General features: G+C 42.4%; 2 protein-coding genes across 24 annotated transcripts in view; one reads left to right on the top strand and one right to left on the bottom strand.

The window, feature by feature from the left end:
- LOC126412818 (uncharacterized abhydrolase domain-containing protein DDB_G0269086) overlaps positions 1-3,631 on the bottom strand; it is a 78,394-nt gene extending 74,763 nt beyond the window's left edge. For all 22 annotated transcript variants that reach the window (XM_050082606.1, XM_050082610.1, XM_050082608.1 and 19 more), the window contains exon 1: positions 3,487-3,631. In XM_050082606.1, the coding sequence (XP_049938563.1) occupies positions 3,487-3,550 (64 nt within the window). In that variant the 5' untranslated portion in view covers positions 3,551-3,631. The remainder of the gene's footprint in view (positions 1-3,486) is intronic.
- Positions 1-25,375, top strand: part of LOC126412821 (putative protein FAM10A4) — a 191,800-nt gene that overhangs the window by 125,160 nt on the left and 41,265 nt on the right. The window lies entirely within an intron of this gene.

Genomic DNA, 25,375 nt, shown 5'->3' with positions numbered 1-25,375 from the left:
TGGAAGCGTTCTAATTCTCAAATACTGGATGAATAAAGTCGCGGTATTTGCGCGCCTTTACTTAGGATGCCACGAGACACGTACACATTTTGTAACTGCAAGGCTTGTCGTATTGTGTTACACTTTTACTTAAAGATTGTACCTGTTAATAAGTAGATTATGGCAGCATTTTAAATTTCTAAATTACATCAATAATTACGCGAAGTATTGAAAATGAAATTTTTATTGCCCCTGAAAGCCAGTAGATAGGCAACCTGCAACTGGTACTTAATAAAGAATATTGTTCTTTCCGTAGAAGGGAGACGAAAGGATAAGGAACGTAGACGCTGTAAACATATCGATCTTCGAAATGGGCCATTTATTTCTAGAAATGCGTCATACGCTAAACTCAGTTTTACTATTCCAGTTTATTCGGTTCTTATAACTTTCGTTCGACCACTTCGAGTTAGTTGCCAAGGAGCTCAAACGTACTGAATGATGCATTCATTGGCATCATCAAGAATTTTTATGGATTGGGGTTGGGATAAGCAGTTTACGTCATCTTGCGTCGTAAAAGAGTCTGTTGGGAAAATTCGGTGTAGTTTGTGGTGCAAGACACCACCTACAAACTAAATCTCTTATTGTCCACTCTCGCAGAGCGCGTGGGAAAAATCAATACGTAAATATATCCTTCCGATCTCTGATTTCTCTTATGTTATCGCGATGCACATTCTGCCCGTTTTAAGTAGGAGGAACAAAATATATCAGCATTCGGAGAAAGAAGTTGTTCATTGGAATTTTGTGAAAAGATTTGACCGCAACGAAAAAGTCATAGATTTGTTGAGCACCTTGTAAGTGTCCTGTCAACAAAGCGCATTCTCTGATTCGTCATTCTCCATCTGACCATTTCATTTAAAGTTTTCTTCTAACTGAGGTTCTAAGTATTTAGTTGGTCAACAACATCTAATTTGTGTCATTTTCATACAAAGGAAATGCGAGAAAAACATCTTTTACTGTTGTATTGCTACTTTTCGCACCATTCAGGTATCTTGTGTAATTCATTTTGCGTTGACTTGGGAATTCGCTGTTTAGTAAGCGCCAGCTGCTGCCCTTAGGGTTTCAGAGCCTCAGCTGACTGCCCGCCAGCGCGTTACGTGTCTCGTGCGTCAGCCGTTGGGCTCTGTCCAGCGCCCAACTGGGCCAACCTTTGCTAAAAGCTTTGAGCGCCGCCAAAGAATTTCCACGGAATTTGAACGATATGAAGCACTGTGCCGTCGTTTACTGTTCCTGCTCACTTTACGATGTAACAATGGTGGTGGTGTAGACTGCTTATTCATCGGTTATTCATCCGTTCTCGTATGACATCAGTTCCTTAGATTGGACGAGATTCCTAAGATAGAACATTTTACATAACCGCGGTTCTTAACGCTGTTCCACCTAAGTTAAACCTTCATCGTTGTTACGTGCTGTTACATAATTCACTCGAATATCATACAGATCGTGACAAAATTACGTCAAAGTTAAGTTTACTATTGGAGATATTCCAGGAAAATGATGCAATGATATTTATAAGTTCGGCAAGGAAGAGCGAATTAACGCGTCAGGTTATCTAAACTCGGCGAGGAAAATGTGCTTTTGTAAGAGGGATACTATTTCCTGTGGGTCGTCAGAGGCGGTGAATAATTGCAAGAAAGTGACTTGAAGTAGCGCCAGAACATCGAGCCAGCTTAGCGTCAATTCTTGGGAGCCCCCCAACTAGCAGAGTCAGATTTCGAAGACGAAAAAAGTCGGTCATTTTACGGTAGGCTCCGCGGCACGGGCGATTAAACAACCTGCAGCCCCGTCTCTCCAATGAAGCGTCCGTGCACTTACGATCCGGCGCTATTTTTGGACATCCCTTGCAGGTCAGACTGCGCACCTGCAGCCTATCACACGTTCTGCAAGAGCTGCCGCCGTACTGGCTGGGCTCAAATGTCACACGTGACTTAACACACGGCTCTGGACAGAATAAAGCACTTTAGTGCCACGGAGCTGTGCAGCAACTGGGTTTTTGGATTTTTTTTTTCAGTCGTGATACATGGTACAAAACTTTGCCATACTGTTTTCTTTCGAATTGTCTTAAACGGGAAATATAAACAGGCAGGAAACTGACTACAGCCTTGTAAGGGGTGCAGTGAAGTTGTGTCGCACAAAGCATTTGTTGTTACTGGAAACTGTTGGAAACGTGGGTTATAGCCTTGTTTTGACCTCGATTACTTGCAGTGACGATGGAAGTGGTGCAGTGGTTAGAGCACTAACGTGTACAATTTGGGAGGAGTGGGGTTGAGATCCACCTCCGGCCATTCGAATGTAGATTTTCCGTGACTTCCGCAAAATAACTTCAGGCGAATATTCCTTCAAGAAAAATAGTGTGGATTTGTCTGTCGTCCTCACCGTGAGAGAATACTCAATGACCGTGACGGAGACTTGGAAATAATGTCTCAAGTCCCTTCCATCACTACTAGCTTCTACAATTGGCCAGCCAAAGTGGCCGAGCGGTTCTAGGCGCTACAGTCTGGAGCCGCACGACCGCTACGGTCGCAGGTTCGAATACTGCCTCGGGCATGGATGTGTGTGATGTCCTTAGGTTAGTTAGGTTTAAGCAGTTCTAAGTTCTAGGGGACTGATGACCTCAGAAGTTAAGTCCCATAGTGCTCAGAGCCATTTGAGCCATTTTTCTACAATTGGTATTATGAACTGATATGTAAGCAACTGTTTTAAATATACGTGATCAGTACGAGCCAGACTGGGTTTTAAGCCGGTTACCTGCGATTTTGCTATCTCCTTTCTTCCGAAGGTGCTGTTCCTAACAGCATCGAAGGAGAGAGCTGTGTGAAGATTGGAGAAATTATAGGTGCTAGTCAATGCCGTGGGTCACGCCGTGAGGCGTACTTGAATAGCACAATTGGTAACGTAACTCCTGCGAGAGACGAGTATCCGGGATGACTCCCGGTCCATCACACAGTTTTAACTCGTCTGGTATAATCGACACTAGCGTGTACTTCACTGAAGTATTAAATTTTTATATCGAGTAATTGTCTCGACTTGGGAACCGTTTGAGTTGGAACCAGCCCAGTTTCATTCGTGTGCAGTCTAGGTTCAAAGCATTCTCGTATCTACGACGGATGCCTTCCTCGCTTTCTTATTATTCTCCACCTGATGAGGGAGAATCCCTCGCAGCGACTTCACAACACAATAAGTAGTTAACACAGTGGTATTGGAGTTCACATTGAGGCGTTTTGAAACGAGTCGAGATTTCGTGCCTCAGCGTCTGTGTATTCGGGCGCACTGTGAAGAAGCCGAGGAAAGCTACAGGGTATGCGACGGCTTAACGGTAGCACAGCGATGTGCGGGTGTTTCCAGCACTGTCCTGTCTTTGGGTGGAGGGAATGTCCCGCTCCGGTCCGGTGGTTCCTCTTGGGCGCAGGACGGAGAGGTGAGCGAGTGGCGTGCTGTGCTGTGCAGTACCTGCGACAAAGGCTGCGGCGAAGACGAGTGCGGCAGTGGCAGTGGCAGCGGTGGAGGACCCCATGGCGAGCTGGGAGGGCTGGCCGCTGGGCTCTCGCGGCTCGCACTGGCCGCCGGGCCCGCCGGCGGGGCGCGCGCGCCACTAGCGCCTCGCCGCGACCGAGCCGAGCCGCGCCCACAGCGCCCCGCGCCCGCACCTATCTGGAGCAGGCTTGTAGGTTAAGGTTCCAGGTGTGACGCCCTGCAGCCATCCATTCACCCTGGTGGACCCTCGTTTGCGAATAATCGACGAATAAACAAATTAACCAGTGCAGACCGTTTGCCTAGTGTAATGGTTATAGTACAAGCCTAATATGCAGCAGGTTGTGGATTCGAATCTCATTAGCTGCTTTGAATTTTTTTGTTTGTAAATCTTTATCGTAATAACCATGATCATTATTTTTATTCATTTAATGAATTTAAATGTAGTTTATTTATTTCTTTGTCACGTCATCTTAATGACCGTATTAACTTTTTCAATTGCTCATTTCTTCTTCCTACAGTTCTTTTTCCACTTAAAATCTTACGTGCACATGATTTTAATAATGTCTCTGCATTAACACGTATGTAATCTCTCCCGTTTCATCCTCCTGTATTTTCGTCGTTGTTGCTGTTGTTGTTGTTGTTGTTGTTGTTGTTGTGGTCTTCAGTCCTGAGACTGGTTGATGCAGCTCCCCATGCTAATCTATCCCGTGCAAGCTCCTTCATCTCCCAGTACCTACTACAACCTACATCCTTTTGAATCTGCTTAGTGTATTCATTTCTTGGTCTCCCTCTACGATTTTTACCCTCCACGCTGCCCTCCAATGCTAAATTTGTGATCCCTTGATGCCTCAGGACATGTCCTACCAATCGATCCCTTCTTCTAGTCAAGTTGTGCCACAAACTTCTCTTCTCCCCAATCCTATTCAATACCTCCTCATTAGTTACATGATCCACCCACCTAATCTTCAACAGTCTTCTGTAGCACCACATTTCGAAAGCTTCTATTCTCTTCTTGTCAAAACTATTTATCGTCCATGTTTCACTTCCATACATGGCTACACTCCATACAAATACTTTCTGAAACGACTTCCTGACACTTAAATCTATACTCGATGTCAACAAATTTCTCTTCTTCGGAAACGCTTTCCTTGCCATTGCCAGTCTACATTTTATATCCTCTGTACTTCGACCATCATCAGTTATTTTGCTCCCCAAATAGCAAAACTTCTTTACTACCTTAAGTGTCTCATTTCCTAATCTAATTCCCTCAGCATCACCCGACTTAATTCCACTACATTCCACTATCGTCGTTTTGCTTTTGTTGATGTTCATCTTATATCCTCCTTTCAAGACACTGTTCATTCCATTCAACTGCTCTTCCAGACCCTTTGATGTCTCTGACAACGCCGACCGAGTGGCCATGCGGTTCTAGGGGCTACAGTCTGGAGCCGGGCGACCGCTACGGTCGCAGGTTCGAATCCTGCCTCGGGCATGGATGTGTGTGATGTCCTTAGGTTAGTTAGGTTTAATTAGTTCTAAGTTCTAGGCGACTGATGACCTCAGAAGTTAAGTCTTATAGTGCTCAGAGCCATTTGTCTCTGACAGAATTACAATGTCATCGGCGAACCTCAAAGTTTTTATTTCTTCTCCATCGATTTTAATACCTACTCCGATTTTTTCTTTTGTTTCCTTTACTGCTTGCTCAATATACAGATTGAATAACATCGAGGAGAGGCTACAACCCTGTCTCACTCCCTTCTCAACCACTGCTTCCCTTTCATGCCCCTCGATTCTTATAACTGCTATCTGGTTTCTGTACAAATTGTAAATAGCCTTTCGCTCCCTGTATTTTACTCCTGCCACCTTTAGAATTTGAAAGAGAGTATTCCAGTCAACATTGTCAAAAGCTTTCTCTAAGTCTACAAATGCTAGAAACATAGGTTTGCCTTTCCTTAATCTTTCTTCTAAGATAAGTCGTAAGGTCAGTATTGCCTTGTTATTGCATTCATTATTCACTATGTCTATTCCTCGTTTTGCTCCAATTTACCTTTGATTATAGTCATTGCACTCTAGGGAAGCGTATATTGTACAGGAGGCGGATGCATAAGTAGGTATACAGTAGGTATTATTATTAATCATCATCATCATCATTTATTGCAAAAAACGCGCCATTTAGGCTCATGGCAGAAGCCAAAAATATACAAATTTATAAACATAAAAACATAATGAATTGATCAACACGTCTAGTCCACGAGCCGTGACTGAATAGAATAGTAACATCAAAAAAATCGATTACATATGTTTGACCTTTACTTCTGTCTCTGTTATCCTCAATGCTGGCTGTTAGATCTGCTTCTTCCAGGGTCACTAAAGTTCTGTGTCTTTTCACCTCGTTTGCGGACGACCCCTTCTACAGTTGGCTCTTGTACTAATACTTTTCTTACCAGAGTACCCTCTGCTCGGAGAACATGTCCTGTCCAGCAATCACTCTCTCAGTATCAGCTTTTTTAACCGCCGACGCACACCTTCATTCCGCCTTCTTTCCCATCTTCCAGTTTCTGAGCATGTAGCGGACGATAAATTTTCCTTAAAAGTCTTGCTGTCGAGTGCACGGGTGTGCTCTTCCACGGTTTGTATAGCTGCCCACGTCTCACAACCGTACAATATAACCTGTCGCAGTAGTGACACGTACATCTGTATCTTGCTTTCCTTATATACTCTGGGTGACATATGTAGGGGGTTTAAAATGTAGTACCAGCCGATTCGCATTTATTGTTTGTAGAATTTTGTTCTCGTCACTTTTATTCGACAATATTGACCCCAGGTACTTGGATGTTTCTACTCTCAAAATTGTGACCGTTTATACCGATTGCGTCCATATCATTTTGTCTGTACTTTGTTTTCTCATCGTTGACGAGTAACCCCAGTTTGCTCGCTTATGTCATAAATCGAGATGTATCTGCTGTCACCTCATTCAGAGTTTCGCCTACGATCTCGTCATCTTCTGCAAATGCAAGGATCGCCTCACTCCCAACCATCTCCATCACTCTAGTACGGTCAACTGGATGTATCACCTTTTCTAGCGCATTGTTGAACAGAACTGGCGACAGAGGGTCAGCCTTCCTCAACCCATTCATAACTATGAAGGGTGCCGCCAATTGATTTGCAGACCATACTTGACAACTTGTTCTCTTCTAACCAGCTGCAGTCATCCTAACGTACTTTGTTGATATGCTGAACTACTGCATTATCTTCCAGAGGGCTGGCCGATTAATGCTATCTTATGCCTGCCGGAAAGCTACTTCTTTGCTGAAAACGCAACGCTGCCCGCATAGTTTTATACTGGCCGTTCCCCTCTCGAGATCTCTAGTTCGCAATACCGCATTAGATAGAGGTGTCCGGATACTTTTGATTAGGTAGTGTATCTGATAAATATAACAAGCAACTTGGCATGGGAGACCCGCCTGGCGGTGTTTACACAGCAGTAGTGATTCCGGGGCTCTTCACTTCTTAAATTCTCAGGTTCTACGACGGTTTCAATTCAGATACGTAATGGGTCCACGTCTGTGGAGAGGAAGAGAGAAGTCTCAAGTTGCTGAACAGGACGGCGTGTACTATGTCAGACAACCACCTGATGTCACTTAACGCCTGTCCTGCTGCGAGGCGGACATTCAGTGGCACTGCTTCCGAGAACGAGTACATCTACATCTACATCTACATCTACATCTACATCTATACTCCGCGAGCCACCTTACGGTGTGTGGCGGAGGGTACTTATTGTACCACTATCTGATCCCCCCTTCCCTGTTCCATTCACGAATTGTGCGTGGGAAGAACGACTGCTTGTAAGTCTCCGTATTTGCTCTAATTTCTCGGATCTTTTCGTTGTGATCATTACGCGAGATATATGTGGGCGGTAGTAATATGTTGCCCATCTCTTCCCGGAATGTGCTCTCTCGTAATTTCGATACAGTACGTTTAGTAGGAACATAAAATATGCAGAACCAGTTAGTGCGTTAACTACAAACAAATGCGCTTAAGTGATAAGTGGATGTTTCGTTATGTTTCCTTTGGAATTGTTACCTAATAATTGTACTGCATCAGGCCTAATTCAGTTCCTAAAGTTGAAGTGGATGAGTTAAATATCTGAAGTGAAACCGTCGTAGAATGGAAACAGTATCATGGGTTCCTGCTCAAAATATGATGTACTCACTCACGTCTAAAGTCCTACAAGTTTGTAACAGGAATTTCCGAACACCCTGTATAATATTGTAGTTTTTCGTTTTGTTAAGTGCACAGTTTACACATGTGAACACTTAACCAAGATGCCAGTCTTTAGACCACTTTGAAATATTATCAAGATGCGATTGGATATTTGTGCAACCTTTTTCAGGTAGTACCTCATATAGATAACAACAGCATCTGCAAGATCTCGAGGGTCGTCTGCAAGGGCAGTAAATATGGGGAGGGGGTGCATAAGTAGGTATGAAACATGGTATACTACATTTTTATCTGCTCTAAGACAGATTTTTATTTTTCTGTATTCCGTTAATCACAGCTTGAGATTTAAGCGACCACCAACGGAAGTGGATAATTAAACGAGAGAGGAAGACAGAAAATCCTTAACGGGTTCGACAGAAATGGGCAGAATAATTCAATACACCTCCACCAAGTAGGCTATCAATTTACAGGTTGCACGACAAATTTGATCTAACTGGGTCTATCTGTAATGCGCCAAAGAGTGGTCGACCAGTGAATGTTACTAACCATAAAAATGAAATGGAAGTTGCACAGGCATTTATCCAAAGCCCAAAGCAATCCAAAAGGAGAAACTCTTTTGAGTTGCTGAAGATTACCCGTAATCATTGGGTAGTCTAATGCAGCGTTTAGGTTTGTAAGTGTATCGGCCAAGATTACTTCATGGATTACTAGATCATCGTCCAGATCGCCATTTAGAATTCCGCGACATGCTTCGGAATGAAGAAATCCAAGATGACGGCGTAATTCGAAAAAAATTGTTGGTGAGCGAATTCTAGGCTGCCAGGCGCAGTTAATAGGCATAACTATGTGTATTACGCTACAGAAAACCCGTATGCTGTAACTGAAAAAACAATTGAATCAACTTGGGTTTACAGTTTATCCGTGCCTTTTATGTCATGGGATAATCGGACCAGTTTTTTCCACGACTTCTATCTTAACACTCTGTGGGACGCCGGTGCAGCAAGGCAGTGAAAGAGTTCTACTTCCAGCACGATGGCCGGCCGCGGTGGCCGAGCGTTTCTAGGCGCTTCAGTCCGGAACCGCGCGATTGCTACGGTCGCAGGTTCGAATCCTGCCTTGGGCATGGATGTGTGTGATGTCCTTAGGTTAGTTAGGTTTAAGTAGTTCTAAGTTCTATGGGACTGATGACCTCAGATGTTAAGTCCCATAGTGCTCAGAGCCATTTGAACCAGCACGATGGAGCTCCTCTCCACTATGCTCTAACAATGCATGGGTTTCTTGAGAACGAATTGCCTAACAGGTGGATAGGCCGATGAGGGCCAATTGAATGGCCACCACGATCACTGGACTTCACTCCAGTCGACTTTTTCTTCTGAGATGTTATCAAAGATAAAGACTTTGCAAAAAAAACCATGCACTCTTGACCATGTGTGTCAATTCACGTAAAGAGCATCCAAAGACATTCATATTGTTGTTGTTGTTGTTGTGGTCTTCAGTCCTGAGACTGGTTTGATGCAGCTCTCCATGCTACTCTATCCTGTGCAAGCTTCTTCATCTCCCCGTACCTACTGCAGCCTACATCCTTCTGAATCTGCTTAGTGTATTCATCTCTTGGTCTCCCTCTACGATTTTTACCCTCCACGCTGCCCTCCAATACTAACTTGGTGATCCCTCGATGTCTCAGAACATGTCCTACCAACCGATCCCTTCTTCTAGTCAAGTTGTGCCACAAGCTCCTCTTCTCCCCAATTCTATTCAGTACCTCCTCATTAGTTATGTGATCTACCCATCTAATCTTCAGCATTCTTCTGTAACACCACATTTCGAAAGCTTCTGTTCTCTTCTTGTCTAAACTATGTATCGTCCACGTTTCACTTCCATACATGGCTACACTCCATACAAGTACTTTCAGAAACGACTTCCTGACATTTAAATCTATACTCGATGTAAACAAAATTTTCTTCTTCAGAAACACTTTCCTTGCCATTGCCAGTCTACATTTTATATCCTCTCTACTTCGACCATCATCAGTTATTTTGCTCCCCTAATAGCAAAACTCCTTCACTACTCCCAAGTGTCTCATTTCCTAATCTAATTCCCTCAGCATCATCCGACTTAATTCGATTACATTCCATTATCCTCGTTTTGCTTTTGTTGATGTTCATCTTGTATCCTCCTTTCAAGACACTGTCCATTCCGTTCAACTGCTCTTCCAAGTCCATTGCTGTCTCTGACAGAATTACAATGTCATCGGCGAACCACAAAGTTTTTATTTCTTCTCCATCGATTTTAATACCTACTCCGAACTTTTCTTTTGTTTCCTTTATTGCTTGCTCAATATGCAGGGTGTTACAGCAAGGTACGGCCAAACTTTCAGGAAACATTCCTCACACACAAATAAAGGAAAGATGTTATGTGGACATGTGTCCGGAAACGCTTAATTTCCATGTTAGAGCTCATTTTAGTTTCTTCCGCCTACGCTCAATGGAGCACGTTATCATGATTTCATACCGGATACTCTACCTGTGCTACTAGAACATGTGCCGTTACAAGTACGACACAACATGTGGTTCATGCACGACGGAGCTCCTGCACGTTTCAGTCGAAGTGTTCGTACGCTTCTCAACAACAGATTCGGTGACCGATGGATTGGTAGAGGCGGACCAATTCCATCGCCTCCACCCTCTCCTGACCTCAACTCTCTTGACTTTCATTTATGGGGACATTTGAAAGCTCTTGTCTACGCAACCCCGGTACCAAATGTAGAGACTCTTCGTGCTCGTATTGCGGACGGCTGTGATACAATACGCCATTCTCCAGCGCTGCATCAGCGCATCAAGGATTCCATGCGACGCAGGGTGGATGCATGTATCCTCGCTAACGGAGGACATTTTGAACATTTCCTATAACAAAGTGAAGTCAAGCTGGTAGGTTCTGTTGCTGTGTGTTTCCATTCCATGATTAATGTGATTTGAAGAGAAGTAATAAAATGAGCTCTAACATGAGTAAGCGTTTCCGGACACATGTCCACATAACATATTTTCTATCTTTGTGTGTGAAGAATGTTTCCTGAAAGTTTGGCCGTACCTTTTTGTAACACCCTGTATACAGATTGAATAACATTAGGGAGAGGCTACAACCCTGTCTCTCTCTCTTCCCAACCATTGCTTCCCTTTCATACCCCTCGACTCTTATAATTGCCATCTGCTTTCTGTACAAATTGTAAATAGCCTTTCGCTCCCTGTATTTTACCCCTACCACCTTCAGAATTTGAAAGAGAGTATGCCAATCAACATTGTCAAAAGCTTTCTCTAAGTCCACAAATGCTAGAAACGTAGGTTTGCCTTCCCTTAATCTCTCTTCTAAGATAAGTGGTAGGGTCAGTATTGCCTCACGTGTTCCAACATTTCTACGGAATCCAAACTGATCGTCCCCGAGGTCGGCTTCTATCAGTATAAAGAATCCTGTACCAGGCTGTGCTTGAGTGTAGAAACCAAACTACAGGAGTGTGTAAATGCCGAAAGCCGGTAGTTTGAGACATTGTACTTACTATGACTTCATAAACCTATTTCCTGTAATTTTCTATAACAATTTTTTTACTTCCAACCTATTTTTTGTAATGCGTATTAATAATAATGATACCAAGAAAAAGTCATGACTCACCTTTCGTCCGGAATCACTGGTGGAGTTGCAAAGAAATGGTGGAGCCGTGGTTTGATGATGAATGTAAAGAGCCGGTGAAGATTAGAACGGCTGAAGAATCCCTCTGAAAATACAACGATAGCATACACGGCAGAAAGAAGACGGACGGGCAGAATCATATGGCAGAAGCAACGAGAATAAAGCGCACACCTATTGAGGTGAATTGAGAATACATGAAATTATCTCGCTCCTTCTGACGGCTGGTAAGTATTGCGAGAGGCATTTATAGATCGCAAAATTTAATCGTAACGGATGATGAGGAAAAAATGTTCCCTTCATTGAAGCTAGCAGATGTCTTTGGAAGATATTTTGACAAAGTAATAAATATGAAAATCAGGTAGAAACGAAAGTAACGGAAAGATTACAGGTGATGCAAGAAGTGTGCGCTCACATTGCTCAAACTCTTGCGGGAATCGGTAGATTGACTGCCGCGAGTAATGAGTATAGTGGGCAGGGGCACTACAAATGTAGTGTGTGGACATTTAGTTGGATATGTTGGTCTCACGGGGAGCGTGCCAGAGAGAAGTCCCTGAGGTCCCACTACCCTCTGTGTCCTCGTTGCCTCAGTCGGATAGAGCGTCTGCCACGTAAGCTGGAGATCCCGGGTCCGAGTCCCGGTTGGAGTATACATTTTCAACTGTTCCCGTTGATATTTATCAACGCCTGTAAGCAGCTAATGGTCTTGATTTCATTGTAATTTCAAATACGTTTACATCTTACGTGACTCACCCTGTCTGCATGGATAATAATATCATCTGTTGCAAAGATTGAGGTCATTGTTTTTAGGAAAGCAAAGTGGACCCTTCTTATTAATTGATTTGCAAAAGGTTAAGGGTATCTGGCAAATAGCACACAAGTCTTCTGGACAAACTTGATGAAGACATACATGAGTGAGACCCGGATTGCGAATTAAAGGGAGGAAAATTATCTTTCGCAAAAAAAAAAAAAAAAAAAAAAAAAATAAAAAAAAAGAACCAACTCAACTAGACGCCTGCAAAAGTCTGTCTCTGCGTTTCATTTAGTACTCTCTGACTGCCATCTATTCCAACAAATGAAGACTTTTAGTAAACTGTGGATCGATTTGACAGAAACGTGAGATATTAACAGAACTTAATTTCTTTAAAGTAAACTCGTGGAATAGCCAGTGTTACATGAGCTCCGAATACTACTAATTTCTCAACGTCTAAAATAATGTTAGAAGCCCGACTTCCTTCGGAAACTCTGGACGTCACCAAATAGAATTAGAACAGACACAGCGGATGCGCATGTTGTTCTGCAAACTGGGTCAGTAAAGAGTCCAGATGTGACTGCTTCACTGAGTCACAGTCGCAGCGAGCGTCCACGGAGCTTTTCTGAAACCAGCGTTAACGACAGGGTAAGGGGGGGGGGGGGGAGAGAGAGAGAGAGAGAGAGAGAGAGAGAGAGAGAGAGAGAGAGAGAGATGGAAACGATTATGTGACGAAGGGCAGTAATCGCCATCGATTTTGTGCGGATTTTGTTAGTTTTTAATAACAACAGAGGCTGGGTTTATAAGCGGATAAATTTATAGTAAATAGTGAAAACTTTTGGTGAACATGACCTTGTAAAGGTTTTATTCAGCCTCTCAAACAAATGCACAATGCGAATTAGTTTGGTCTATTTCATATGATTCACAGAAGCGGACAAAGACAAGCACCGTACAGTAATGAGAGATTTTTACCACATTCCAGTATAAAGTGAGTTGTGGATTTTTTATACGATCTCTGACGCAGTGTTGTAAACTAATTGTTCGTGGATGAATAAATTTAAATGTGGTCATAGGAGCAGTGCAGATTTGGTGGCTTCTGGTTGCGCGATTAATGTTTCTCTTTAAGAAAACACTAGTGAAAATCTTGAAATAGAAATCGGGCGTATTAAAATTCGTGAGATCCTCTTATGAAATGAAATTTCGTAATGAATTTCTGCGTTTCCTGTGCTTGCGATGGTGCGAAATATGCCGAATCTAGAGCTAAGAAGCCGATATCTCTCATTTTATAATAGCATATGAAGAAGCTGAGGCATAGTATAGATGTGGCTGTAGACGTAAGGTCTAACCACCATTACATCCTAAAAACAAAACCAATCAATGGGCAAAACAGTGACACTAGTTTGTAGGGACCCTTTGAGTATTATCGTCGTGAACTGTTTAGAAAAGAGTGAATTATCGATTGAATCTTGTAATGCAACATTATTTGATCGTTTGCATAGTGAAATGAAGCAAGCAACGACTGCCATCCACGTTTAGGAATAGGCTTCCTTATATCGCACACGGAAAATGCTGGGATGGTTCATTTGAAGAAGGACGTGCTCAATTTTTTTTTTTTTTTTTTTTTTCTCTTTCATTGACGAATCGGTGGAAGTTGTACTTCCTTTGCAGTAGGACATTAAACCCTAATCTTCCTTCCTTGTTTCTCGATTTATATCTATACCAGTACACCACAAACGACAAGTACCATTTTTATATCTTTGCCAATCATCTACGGAAGGATTGTACGAAGAAAACTGTTGGGTAATATCCGTTAAATAAGAATGAATAAATGAACCATGGACCTTGCCGTTGGTGGGGAGGCTTGCGTGCCTCAGCGATACAGATAGCCATACCGTAGGTGCAACCACAACGGAGGGGTATCTGTTGAGAGGCCAGACAAACATGTGGTTCCTGAAGAGGGGCAGCAGCCTTTTCAGTAGTTGCAAGGGCAACAGTCTGGATGATTGACTGATCTGGCCTTGTAACAATAACAAAAACGGCCTTGCTGTGCTGGTACTGCGAACGGCTGAAAGCAAGGGGAAACTACAGCCGTAATTTTTCCCGAGGGCATGCAGCTTTACTGTATGATTAAATGATGATGGCGTCCTCTTGGGTAAAATATTCCGGAGGTAAAATAGTCCCCCATTCGGATCTCCGGGCGGGGACTACTCAAGAGGATGTCGTTATCAGGAGAAAGAAAACTGGCGTTCTACGGATCGGAGCGTGGAATGTCAGATCCATTAATCGGGCAGGTAGGTTAGAAAATTTAAAAAGGGAAATGGATAGGTTGAAGTTAGATATAGTGGGAATTAGTGAAGTTCGGTGGCAGGAGGAACAAGACTTCTGGCCAGGTGACTACAGGGTTATAAACACAAAATCAAATAGGGGTAATGCAGGAGTAGGTTTAATAATGAATAGGAAAATAGGAATGCGGGTAAGCTACTACAAACAGCATAGTGAGCGCATTATTGTGGCCAAGATAGATACGAAGCCCACACCTACTACAGTAGTACAAGTTTATATGCCAACTAGCTCTGCAGATGACGAAGAAATTGAAGAAATGTATGATGAAATAAAAGAAATTATTCAGATTGTGAAGGGAGACGAAAATTTAATAGTCATGGGTGACTGGAATTCGAGTGTAGGAAAAGGGAGAGAAGGAAACATAGTAGGTGAATATGGATTGGGGGACAGAAATGAAAGAGGAAGCCGCCTGGTAGAATTTTGCACAGAGCACAACATAATCATAACTAACACTTGGTTTAAGAATCATGAAAGAAGGTTGTATACATGGAAGAACCCTGGAGATACTAAAAGGTATCAGATAGATTATATAATGGTAAGACAGAGATTTAGGAACCAGGTTTTAAATTGTAAGACATTTCCAGGGGCAGATGTGGACTCTGACCACAATCTATTGGTTATGACCTGTAGATTAAAACTGAAGAAACTGCAAAAAGGTGGGAATTCAAGGAGATGGGACCTGGATAAACTAAAAGAACCAGAGGTTGTACAGACATTCAGGGAGAGCATAAGGGAGCAATTGACAGGAATGGGGGAAATAAATACAGTAGAAGAAGAATGGGTAGCTTTGAGGGATGAAGTAGTGAAGGCAGCAGAGGATCAAGTAGGTAAAAAGACGAGGGCTAGTAGAAATCCTTGGGTAACAGAAGAAATATTGAATATAATTGATGAAAGGAGAAAATATAAAAATGCAGTAAGTGAAACAGGCAAAAAGGAATACAAACGTCTCAAAAATGAGATCGACAGGAAGTGCAAAATGGCTAAGCAGGGATGGCTAGAGGACAAATGTAAGGATGTAGAGGCCTATCTCACTAGGGGTAAGATAGATACCGCCTACAGGAAAATTAAAGAGACCTTTGGAGATAAGAGAACGACTTGTATGAATATCAAGAGCTCAAATGGAAACCCAGTTCTAAGCAAAGAAGGGAAAGCAGAAAGGTGGAAGGAGTATATAGAGGGTCTATACAAGGGCGATGTACTTGAGGACAATATTATGGAAATGGAAGAGGATGTAGATGAAGATGAAATGGGAGATACGATACTGCGTGAAGAGTTTGACAGAGCACTGAAAGACCTGAGTCGAAACAAGGCCCCCGGAGTAGACAATATTCCATTGGAACTACTGACGGCCGTGGGAGAGCCAGTCCTGACAAAACTCTACCATCTGGTGAGCAAGATGTATGAAACAGGCGAAATACCCTCAGACTTCAAGAAGAATATAATAATTCCAATCCCAAAGAAAGCAGGTGTTGACAGATGTGAAAATTACCGAACTATCAGCTTAATAAGTCACAGCTGCAAAATACTAACACGAATTCTTTACAGACGAATGGAAATGCTAGTAGAAGCCAACCTCGGGGAAGATCAGTTTGGATTCCGTAGAAACACTGGAACACGTGAGGCAATACTGACCTTACGACTTATCTTAGAAGAAAGATTAAGGAAAGGCAAACCTACGTTTCTAGCATTTGTAGACTTAGAGAAAGCTTTTGACAATGTTGACTGGAATACTCTCTTTCAAATTCTAAAGGTGGCAGGGGTAAAATACAGGGAGCGAAAGGCTATTTACAATTTATACAGAAACCAGATGGCAGTTATAAGAGTCGAGGGACATGAAAGGGAAGCAGTGGTTGGGAAGGGAGTAAGACAGGGTTGTAGCCTCTCCCCGATGTTGTTCAATCTGTATATTGAGCAAGCAGTAAAGGAAACAAAAGAAAAATTCGGAGTAGGTATTAAAATTCATGGAGAAGAAATAAAAACCTTGAGGTTCGCCGATGACATTGTAATTCTGTCAGAGAACAGCAAAGGACTTGGAAGAGCAGTTGAATGGAATGGACAGTGTCTTGAAAGGAGGATATAAGATGAACATCAACAAAAGCAAAACAAGGATAATGGAATGTAGTCTAATTAAGTCGGGTGATACTGAGGGAATTAGATTAGGAAATGAGGCACTTAAAGTAGTAAAGGAGTTTTGCTATTTGGGGAGCAAAATAACTGATGATGGTCGAAGTAGAGAGGATATAAAATGTAGGCTGGCAATGGCAAGGAAAGCGTTTCTGAAGAAGAGAAATTTGTTAACATCCAGTATTGATTTAAGTGTCAGGAAGTCATTTCTGAAAGTATTCGTATGGAGTGTAGCCATGTATGGAAGTGAAACATGGACGATAAATCGTTTGTACAAGAAGAGAATAGAAGCTTTCGAAATGTGGTGCTACAGAAGAATGCTGAAGATTAGATGGGTAGATCACATAACTAATGAGGAAGTACTGAATAGGATTGGGGAGAAGAGAAGTTTGTGGCACAACTTGACCAGAAGAAGGAATCGGTTGGTAGGACATGTTCTGAGGCATCAAGGGATCACCAATTTAGTATTGGAGGGCAGCGTGGAGGGTAAAAATCGTAGAGGGAGACCAAGAGATGAATACACTAAGCAGATTCAGAAGGATGTAGGTTGCAGTAGGTACTGGGAGATGAAAAAGCTTGCACAGGATAGAGTAGCATGGAGAGCTGCATCAAACCAGTCTCAGGACTGAAGACCACAACAACAACAACAAGAATTTCTCTGATTTTATCGTCATAACCTGTAGGTACGATTAAGTCTTCGTCTTACGACGTGCCCTCACGGAGTTTCCAGAGGCATTAAAGTACTACGGGACGAGTGCTGTAAGTAGGAATTCATATGTTAACTGAGAAGAGAAATGCTCATAGAGCCGCCATTAAGACCCTGGAATCGGTAAGAACAGTGTTCGTACACATGCCTGGATGTTCAGATTGATAAGAATTGACCGGGCATAATAGTGTGTCCTCGTTAGAGAACCCCGGGTCTCTCTCTCTCTCTCTCTCTCTCTCTCTCTCTCTCTCTCTCTCTGCATGTGTGCTTGTGTGTTGGCTCGAGTAGCGCAGTGTTCCGCGTGGAGGCGTGGCGAACACCCACGCTCGTCTCGCGCGTCATTTCCGCCAGCGTGGGATACGTCACGTGCGCTGCCCTACTATTCACCACGTTCTTCACAGACGCTACACTCACGTCCGCCCGCCAAGGAGAATCACATCACAGTTCAAGTTTCCATGTACTGGTTTCAGTGCGATTGACTCGATGAATTTTTTACTAGACCATCGCAGTCCTAATACCGGCCGGGCAGTATATAATTATGTGTACAGTTCGGGTCCGCGCTGTAGATTTTTCGTGGAAACGTCGGGATCAAATCATTACAAGTGTTTCATATTAGTATATAATTCAATCACCGATCTCTTTAATACAATGATTATGCATAGTAGTGTAATGGTTACAGAATAGATAAATCACAAGTTGATCGCAGTAGCGTCGGTTGACAACACGACGTATCTCGTGGTCGCGTTACTCGTCTGGAGTCGTAATGTTGCCATCTGTATAGTATCGCTGTTTCTGTGTTGCCTTTCAACGGCGCCTGCACATAACCCGTAGACGTCTGGACTGTCGCAGAATGCTGTATGACCGATTGTCCAGCTCTGTAATCGCTTTGCGCCGTTTTTTCCTTTCCCTCACGACCCTGCCGCAGCTCTCGCATTCACTCAGCATTGGACACCTTGGGCTTTTTGGATTCCTTTCGACGCGAGTTTTCCTGTGACTTGAACTTTCTATCATTCCGAGCATATTTATGAGTCATGTGAGACGACATCTTTGATTATCGTGTAAATAACGAAATAAAGTGTAAGGTCATCCACATGAGTACTAAAAGAAACTCGTTAAACTTCGGTTACACGATAAATCACTCTAATCTAAAAGCCGTAAATTACACTAAATACCTAGGTATTACAATTACGAACAACTTAAATTGGAAAGAACACATAGAAAATGTTGTGAGGAAGGCTAACCAAAGGCTGCGTTTTATTGGCAGGACACTTAGAAAATGTAAGAGACCTACTAAGGACACTGCCTACACTACGCTTGTCCGTCCTCTTTTAGATACTGTTGCGCGGTGTGGGATCCTTACCAGATAGGACTGACTGAGTACATCGAAAAAGTTCAAAGAAGGGCAGCACGTTTTGTATTTTCGCGAAATATGTGAGAGAGTGTCACAGAAATGATACGGGATTTGGGCTGAAAATCATTACAAAAAAAGGCGTTTTTCGTTGCGACGGAATCTTCTCACGAAATTCCAATCACCAACTTTATCTTCCGAATGCGAAAATATTTTGTTGACACCGACCTGCATAGGGAGAAACGATCACCACGATAAAATAAGGGAAATCAGAGTTCGTACGGAAAGATATAGGTGTTCATTCTTTCCGCGCGCTATACAAGATTGGAATAATAGAGAATTGTGAAGGTGGAGATTCTTTTAATTATTTCCACAACGAAACTCTGTCTCGGAATCTGGCAGAAAACCCAAAGAGATTCTGGTCATATATAAAGCACACCATTGGCAAGACGCAATCTATACCTTCACTGCGCGATAACAATTGTGAAGTCACTGATGACAGTGTCACCAAAGCAGAGCTACTAAACACGGTTTTCCGAAACTCCTTCACCAAAGAAGACGAAGTAAATATTACGAAATTCCAATCAAGAACAACTGCGAAGATGAGAAACATAGACGTAGATATTATCGGTGTAGCAAAGCAGCTTAACTCACTTAATAAAGGCAAGGCTTCCGGTCCAGATGGTCGGTCTGTAAACTCAAGAGCGAGCGGCGATTTTGGTGGGGGAAGTGGCCTTTCCCGGAAGAACGCTGCCACAGGCCTACAGGGGCACCCAACATCAGTTTCCCGTTACCTGTCTAGTGGTATAGACCGGCGTGCAGTGATACATCGTTTCTGTTCATGGGATCTTAGTTGGCAGTGTCAATCAGTTAACCTTGTATACTCACTGATATACTTCAGTATCCGGAAGTGGTGGATGTTCGCCCTGCATTGCAAGAAAATGTGCAGAATACGAAGAAGAGAAGGTATTCGCGGAGAAACGAGCGTTCGATCGTCGAATGTTGTGTGTTAAAGAGGCGACACAAAAAGAACTGTTGGCGCAATATTACCAGTCCCAATCAAAGGCCTGCAATTTATGCAAACGTCAGCCTCGCCACAATAGGACGCATAAGGAAGTAAAAGCAAAAATAAGCCGCATGCTTTACTGGAATCGCCACGAAAGAAAACTAATAATTTTGGGAGGAAACCCATCGTTATAGACAGTTGCACAATCACGTAAAACCGTTGATGCTTATGAAACAGCAGCATTTGAATGTATTCTGTCACTAAATATATATTTCTGTTACCATTCATCTGGTTCTAAGACATATTGCTTAAAACATGTGAGCAATAGCTATTCTAAACACTGCTGAAATTTCCTTCGAAATATGTAAACCTATATTGGACTTCTAAGTAAAAAGCTTGACCTACGAGGTGCGTTCACTTATTAATTTTTATTTTTTGCTAAGAACTTCATTTGTTAATCTACAGCAATGTTATCATCTTCAAAATATACCCCATTACATACTACACACTTATGCCAGAGCTTTATCTAATTTCCGAAACACTTTAGGAACTGTTTCCTAAGGATAGTTTATAGGTCTCTTAACTGTGCATTTTTAATCTCATCTGTACTTGTAAAACCGCTGTCCTAATAAGGCCTGCTTTGAAATGTTTATACCAGTTGTATATCCTTGGTTTACTCATAACATACACACCAAAAGCAATATTTAACATTTCGAAAAATTTCATACACTTTATTCAATTCTTGTAACAAAATTTAATACAGATTCTCTAATCCATTTTTATACAAAATAAACAATCGTTGGTGCTACCAAAACACTTGTAACATTTTTGACAGCGGACAACAGAGTAAATACCCAAGACATACTTTTCAGACATGTTTACGAAGACAGTGAGAAAAAAAGTACCGGTACTGAAAATCTGACTAGTACAACACACAAAATTATAAATTTTTAGTTACTTTTTAAACTCTCTTCGTGTTGCAAGAATTGTTAAGTTTCAATGCAGCCATTCAAAGAAAACTTCTATCTTTTAGTAGAATCACAAAGTAAGAACAAGCCTTAAATTCTACAGACTGATTGCGTTACATGGAGTTCTTATTACGAATAACAGTAGAGGTACAGGCATTCGGTACTATGTTTGTAGTAGAATGCAGCCATTCAAAGAAAACTTCTATCTTTTAGTAGAATCACAAAGTAAGAACAAGCCTTAAATTCTACAGACTGATTGCGTTACATGGAGTTCTTATTACGAATAACAGTAGAGGTACAGGCATTCGGTACTATGTTTGTAGTAGAATCCTGGAAATTGGGAATTTGTGGTAAGTTCCTGTGGGACCAAACTGCTAAGGTCATCGGTCCCTAGGCTTACACGCTAGTTAATCTAAATTAAACTAACTTACACTAAGGACAACACACACCCAGGCCCGAGGGAGGACTCGAACCTCCGACGGGGGGAGCCGCGCAAACCGTGGCAAGGCGCCACAGACGGCGAGGCTACCCTGCGCGGCGGTAGAATCATGACTCCCGTTCTTCTGTTAATATTATTTACTCTATAATGTTCTGTTTCGGAAGAAGCTGTCGTCTTTCTATCCCTTTGGTCTTAACGCATTTGTCTAAAAATAAAAGCAGCAGCCGGGACGTATCTGTACACGGCGTCGCCACAGATTTAAAGTGCGCGCCGCGGCAGGACCGGTACTACGTTGTGAAACAGCCTGTAGTAGCGCCTTGTGACGTAGACGGGTAGGCAGAGTGGGGACTCGCTCGGTTACTCTTCAGTTTACCGACAGACTTATATACCAGTCAGGTTCCTTTCAGAGTATGCAGATGCAATAGCTCCATATTAGCAATTATATACAACCGCTCGCTCACAGAAAGATCCGTACTCAAAGACTGGAAAATTGCTCAAGTCACACCAAGACCCAAAAAGGGAAATAGTAATCCGCTGAATTACAGGCCCATATCACTAAGGTCGATTTGCACTAGGGTTTTGGAACATATACTGTATTCGAACATTATGAAGTACCTCGAAGAAAACGATTTACTGACACATAGCTAGCACTGATTCAGAAAATATCGTTCCTGCGGAACACAACTATGTCTTTATGCTCATGAAGTAATGAGTGCTATCGACAGGGGATGTCAAATTGACTCCGTATTTTTAGATTTTCAGAAGGCTTTCGACACCGTTCCTCACAAGCGTCTTCTAACCAAGCTGAGTGCCTATGGAATATAGCCTCAGTTCTACGACTGGATTCGTGATTTCCTGTCAGAAAGGTCACAGTTCGTAGTAATAGATGGAAAGTTATCGAGTAAAACAGAAGTATTATCCGGCGTTCCCCAAGGAAGTGTTATAGGCCCTCTGTTGTTCCTGATCTATATTAACGACATAGGAGACACTCTGAGAAGCCCTCTTAGATTATTTGCGGATGATGCTGTCATTTATCGTCTTGTTATGTCATCAGATGACCAAAACAAATTGCAAAATGATTTAGATAAGATATCTGTGTGGTGCGAAAAGTGGCAATTGACCCTGAATAAAGAAAAGCTGAAGTTATTCACATGAGTACTAAAAGAAATCCGCTAAATTTCGATTACGCGATAAGTCACACAAATATGAAGGCTGTAAATTCAACTACAAGTAACCTAAGTTGGAACGATCACATAGATAATGTTGTGGGTAGAGAAAACCAAAGACTGCGATTCATTGGCGGAACACTTAGAAGGTGCAACTGATCTACTAAAGAGACTGCTTACACTACACTTGTCCGCCCTGTTCTGGAGTATTGCTGTGCGGTGTGGGATCCGTATCAGGTAGGACTGACGGATGATATTGAAAAAGTTCAAAGAAGGGCGGCTCGTTTTGTATTATCGCGAAATAGGAGAGATAGTGCCACAGACAAGATATGTGAATTGGAGTGGCAGTCATTAAAACAAATGAAATTTCAGTCACTAGTTTTCTCCTCCGATTGCGAAAACATGCTGTTGGCACCCACCTACATACGGAGAAATGATCTGAAGAAATGTATGATGAGATAAAAGAAATTATTCAGATAGTGAAGGGAGTCGAAACTTTAATAGTCATGGGGGACTGGAATTCGATAGTAGGAAAAGGAAGAGAAGGAAAAGTTGTAGGTGAATATTGAATGGAAAAGTTGTAGGTAAATATTGAATGAGGGCAAGGAATGAAAAAGGAAGCCATCTGGTAGAATTTTGCACAGAGCATAACTTGTTCATAGCTAACACTTGGTTTAAGAATCATGAAAGAAGGTTGTATACATGTAAGAGGCCTGGAGACACTGGAAGATTTCACATGGATTATATAAGGGTACAACAGAGATTTAAGAACCAGGTTTTAAATTGTAAGACATTTTCAGGGGCAGATGTGGACTCTGACCACAATCTATTGGTAATGAATTGCAGATTAAAACTGAAGAAAGTGCAAAAAGGTGGGAACTTAAGGCGATGGGACTTGGATAAACTGAAAGAACCAGAGGTTGTGAAGAGTTTCAGCGAGAGCTTTAGGGAATGATTGACAGGAACAGTGGAAAGAAATACTGTAGAAGAAGAATTGGTAGCTTTAAGAGACAAGGTAGTGAATGCAGCAGAGGGTCAAGTAGGTACAAAGACAAGGGCTAGTAGAAATCCTTGAGTGACAGAAGAGATGTTGAATTTAATAGATGAAAGGAGAAAATATAAAAATACAATAAATGGATCAGGCAAAAAGGAATACAAGCATGCCAAAAATCAGATCGACAGGAAGTTCAAAATGGCTAAGCAGGGATGGCTAGAGGACAAATGTAAGGCTGTAGAGGCATATATCACTAGGGGTAAGATAGACACAGCCTGCAGGAAAATTAGAGAGACCTTTGGAAAAAATAGAGACACTTGCATGAATATTAAGAGCTCCGACGGAAAACCAATTCCAAGCAAAGAAGGGAAAGCAGAAAGACGGAAGAAGTATATAGAGGGTCTATACAAGGGCGATGTACTTGAGAGCAATATTGTGGAAATGGAAGAGGATGTAGATGAACATGAAATGGGAGATATGATACTGCGTGAAGAATTTGACAGGGCACTGGAAGACGTAAGTAGAAACAAGGCCACGGGGTTAGACAACATTCCATTAGAACTACTGATAGCCTAGGGAGTTCCAGCCCTGACAAAACTCTACCATCTGGTGAGCAATATGTATGAGACGGGCAAAATACCTTCAGACTTATAATTACAATCCCGAAGAAGACAGGTGTTTACAGGTGTGAAAATTACTGAACTATCAGTGTAATAAGTCACGGCTGCAAAATGCTAACCCGATTTCTTTGCAGACGAATGGAAAAACTTGTAGAAGCTGACCTTGGGGAAGATCTGTTCTAATTCCGTAGAAATGTAAGAACACGTGAGGAAATACTTACCCTGCGACTTATCGTAGAAAATAGATTAAGGAAAGGTAAACCTACGTTTCTAGCATTTGTAGACTTAGAGAAAGCTTTTGACAATGTTGATTGGAATACTATCTTTCAAACTCTGAAACATGGGCGATAAATAGTTCAGACAAGAAGAGAATAGAAGCTTTCGAAATGAGATGCTACAGAAGAATGCTGAAGATTAGATGGGTAGATCGCGTAACTAATGAGGTACTGAATAGAACTGGGGAGAAGAGGAATTTGTAGCACAACTTGACTAGAAGAAGGGGTCGGTTGGTAGGACATATTGTGAGGCATCAAGGAATCACCAATTTAGTATTGGAGGACAATGTGGAGGGTAAAAATCGTGGAGGGAGACCAAGAGATGAAAACACTAAGCATATTCAGAAGGATGTAGGTTGCAGCCGGGGATGTGGGTTGCAGCAGTTACTTGGAGATGAAGAAGCTTGCGTAGGATAGAGTAGCACGGAGAGGTGCATCAAACCAGTATCTGGTCTGAAAACAACAACAACAACATGAACAAAGTAAAATTAGAAGAGTGTGCCTAGTTAGACCTAATGACCCAAATATTGCCAGTTTGACTACATCGCAAGCACCCCCTTGCACCACAAAATATCACATTTGCGCGAAACTCTTTCATCTACGTAAATACAGAAACCCCTTTCTGAATTCCTTTGTTAGTGATCTGTGTGTAAATATACACTCCTGGAAATTGAAATAAGAACACCGTGAATTCATTGTCCCAGGAAGGGGAAACTTTATTGACACATTCTTGGGGTCAGATACATCACATGATCACACTGACAGAACCACAGGCACATAGATACAGGCAACAGAGCATGCACAATGTCGGCACTAGTACAGTGTATATCCACCTTTCGCAGCAATGCAGGCTGCTATTCTCCCATGGAGACGATCGTAGAGATGCTGGATGTAGTCCTGTGGAACGGCTTGCCATGCCATTTCCACCTGGCACCTCAGTTGGACCAGCGTTCGTGCTGGACGTGCAGACCGCGTGAGACGACGCTTCATCCAGTCCCAAACATGCTCAATGGGGGACAGATCCGGAGATCTTGCTGGCCAGGGTAGTTGACTTACACCTTCTAGAGCACGTTGGGTGGCACGGGATACATGCGGACGCGCATTGTCCTGTTGGAACAGCAAGTTCCCTTGCCGGTCTAGGAATGGTAGAACGATGGATTCGATGACGGTTTGGATGTACCGTGCACTATTCAGTGTCCCCTCGACGATCACCAGTGGTGTACGGC

Source organism: Schistocerca serialis, chromosome 7 (assembly GCF_023864345.2).
Source record: "Schistocerca serialis cubense isolate TAMUIC-IGC-003099 chromosome 7, iqSchSeri2.2, whole genome shotgun sequence".
In the NCBI taxonomy this organism is placed as follows: Eukaryota; Metazoa; Arthropoda; class Insecta; order Orthoptera; family Acrididae; genus Schistocerca; species Schistocerca serialis.
This window is presented reverse-complemented; position numbering and strand designations above follow the sequence as displayed.